Below are 2,320 nucleotides of genomic sequence, written 5' to 3'. Positions count from 1 at the left end.
CTCTTTGGAAAAAAAGCTTGAATCTTTCATGGAAAAAACCCTAGAATTTTTCAACATTTATTATATCCCGATGCTGCAAAAAAACGAATCCGAAAATCCGCCTCAGATTACCCTGAGGCGGATTTACACTGGGTTTACCCTGATACCCAAAAAATTCAGAGTTTTCAGAAAAAAACACGAAAAAATATCAAGCATTTCCGGAGAAAAGCAAAAAAAAAATTGTACAATTCAGAGTTTAGGTCGATTTTATTGAGTATTTTACCAATCCAATTTATTCGAGTTATTTTATTAATAAATAAGGCAAAATCGGGGAGGGGAGTTTGGTTGAGTTTTTTTACTGAAACAGTAAAAGAGACAAAATCAGATTTTAGTAAATAATCCACTAAATTTCTGAGCCTTAGACTTTTTAATTACAAATACAATAAAATTCCCAAATCATAAATACACTTACAATACACTTGGGATATTCCCAAAGATTTCTAAGGATTACAGGTAGTGATGGGCGAGGGCCAGGCACAAATTCACTGTGAATTTTAGTGTTTTTCTACCGGCGAATAAATTTGCGAAACTCGCTGTCATGCGTCAACACTATTCAGACGATTATTAATTAACAGTGGCATGAAAAAATGTTTGCATTTCGCAAAATTTTTCAATGAAGCAAAACGGGAGAAATAATAATAATAAACTATTATTATACCAGCAGCACTGGCTGGTGCATAATTTGCCTGGAATTATTTTAGAGAGATTGTAATATTTAGATATTCTTCTTTATTGTGACTAAGGAAATAATGAAGTCTTTCATTCATGAGAAATAAAGAGCATCTCCAATTAGAAATCCCAGTATTCCCTGTTGAATTCATACAGGTGTTTTTAATAATATCACAAGCCTGTATCCCCTCAGTGGTTGGAAGCAGAGCACGGAGTACATGACTGACAATCGCACTATGCAGTGTAGGAAGAAATATCACTTTCTTTCCCTTGGGTCTCCATATTGTTGCATAGGCCAATAGCAGAAAGTGGTATCTCTAGCAAAGACTTAGCACAGCTTAGACAGATTTTATTCTTGATGATATTTGTTTGGTGCCCCTTATCAAGATGGCAAGCAAGATTTTTTATTTACTTGGTATAATATATATATGTCTACTAGACAAGATTCATGTTAGGGGGCAAGAATGCCGACTTATAGGAAAATTTGATCTACATGGATTTCTGGAGTCAAAAGGCCATGAGTTAATCATTGGAGGAATGTTTCCCTTCCATTTCCGGACCATACTGCAAAATGATTCAGCAATGGAGGAACCCAAGTCACCAAAATGTGAAGGGTGAGTCTGATAATCACACAAATGCATCTAAGTTGAATGGATAACAAAATATGGCAAAATGTAAATGCAACAAAAAAGTGGAGCATACACATAGGGGGTTATTTATCAAAGTCGGAATGTATCTCAATATTTTCTGCTACAAACTCCAATCAAATCAGGTCAAGTTTTTACTGCTTATTTATTATTAAATTTTCCCGAAAATTTGCTTTACGGGAAAAAAAAATCTGATTTTCACAATTTTTTCGGATTTTTTTGGCTTCTTTCATCCGATTTTCAAATTTTTTTGTAATATTCACCCAAAAACCCAGCGCACATCAAATTATCATTGAAACTCCCATTAACTTATATGCAACCTTGACAGGTCATAGAGGCTGGATTTTCAGATTGAGAATTTTCCATCCTCTGGGTTTAATAAATTCAGAAAAATTGGTGATTTTTTTAAAGTCTGATTTTATAAAAAACAAATCACAAATTTTTCGTGATTTTTGCATTCTGAGTTTAGTAAATAACCCCATAGTAATGGGCTCTTGTTTCTCAATGTTTAATGTTAACCAGCAACAACAATTAGGGGCAGATTTATCAAGGGTCGAATTTCGATTTTGAAAAACTTTGAAATTCGAATTCAAAAAGACCAACCGAAATTAAATCAAAGTTTTTTTTGGCCAAATAGGTCCGTTTTCGATCGAATAGGTCCATTTTCGATAGAATTCGAATATTACGAATCAAAGTAATAGCACATTTGAATCGTACGAAAGTCCACCAATTGACTCCAAATACTGTAGGTTCCAGGAGGTCCCCCATAGGCTAAAACAGCAATTTGGCAGGTTTTAGTTGGTGAATGGTTGAAGTCGAATTTTTAAAGAGACAGTACATGATAAATTTCGAAATTTGAATTTTCCATTTTTTTTCAAATTCAAATCGAATTTGGGCTATTCCCTAGTCGAAGTACACAAAAATTAGCTGAAATTAGAATTTTTTTAATTTGAATTTTCACTTCA

At 33.6% G+C, this 2,320-nt stretch overlaps 1 protein-coding gene across 1 annotated transcript in view; it reads left to right on the top strand.

The window, feature by feature from the left end:
* The first annotated feature begins 971 nt into the window (after positions 1–971).
* LOC108717043 (vomeronasal type-2 receptor 1) overlaps positions 972–2,320 on the top strand; it is a 19,892-nt gene continuing 18,543 nt past the window's right edge. The window contains exon 1 of the mRNA XM_018263767.2: positions 972–1,322. Coding sequence (XP_018119256.2) covers positions 1,096–1,322 — 227 coding nt within the window. The 5' untranslated portion in view covers positions 972–1,095. The remainder of the gene's footprint in view (positions 1,323–2,320) is intronic.

This window comes from Xenopus laevis, chromosome 5L (genome assembly GCF_017654675.1).
Source record: "Xenopus laevis strain J_2021 chromosome 5L, Xenopus_laevis_v10.1, whole genome shotgun sequence".
In the NCBI taxonomy this organism is placed as follows: domain Eukaryota; kingdom Metazoa; phylum Chordata; class Amphibia; order Anura; family Pipidae; genus Xenopus; species Xenopus laevis.
This window is presented reverse-complemented; position numbering and strand designations above follow the sequence as displayed.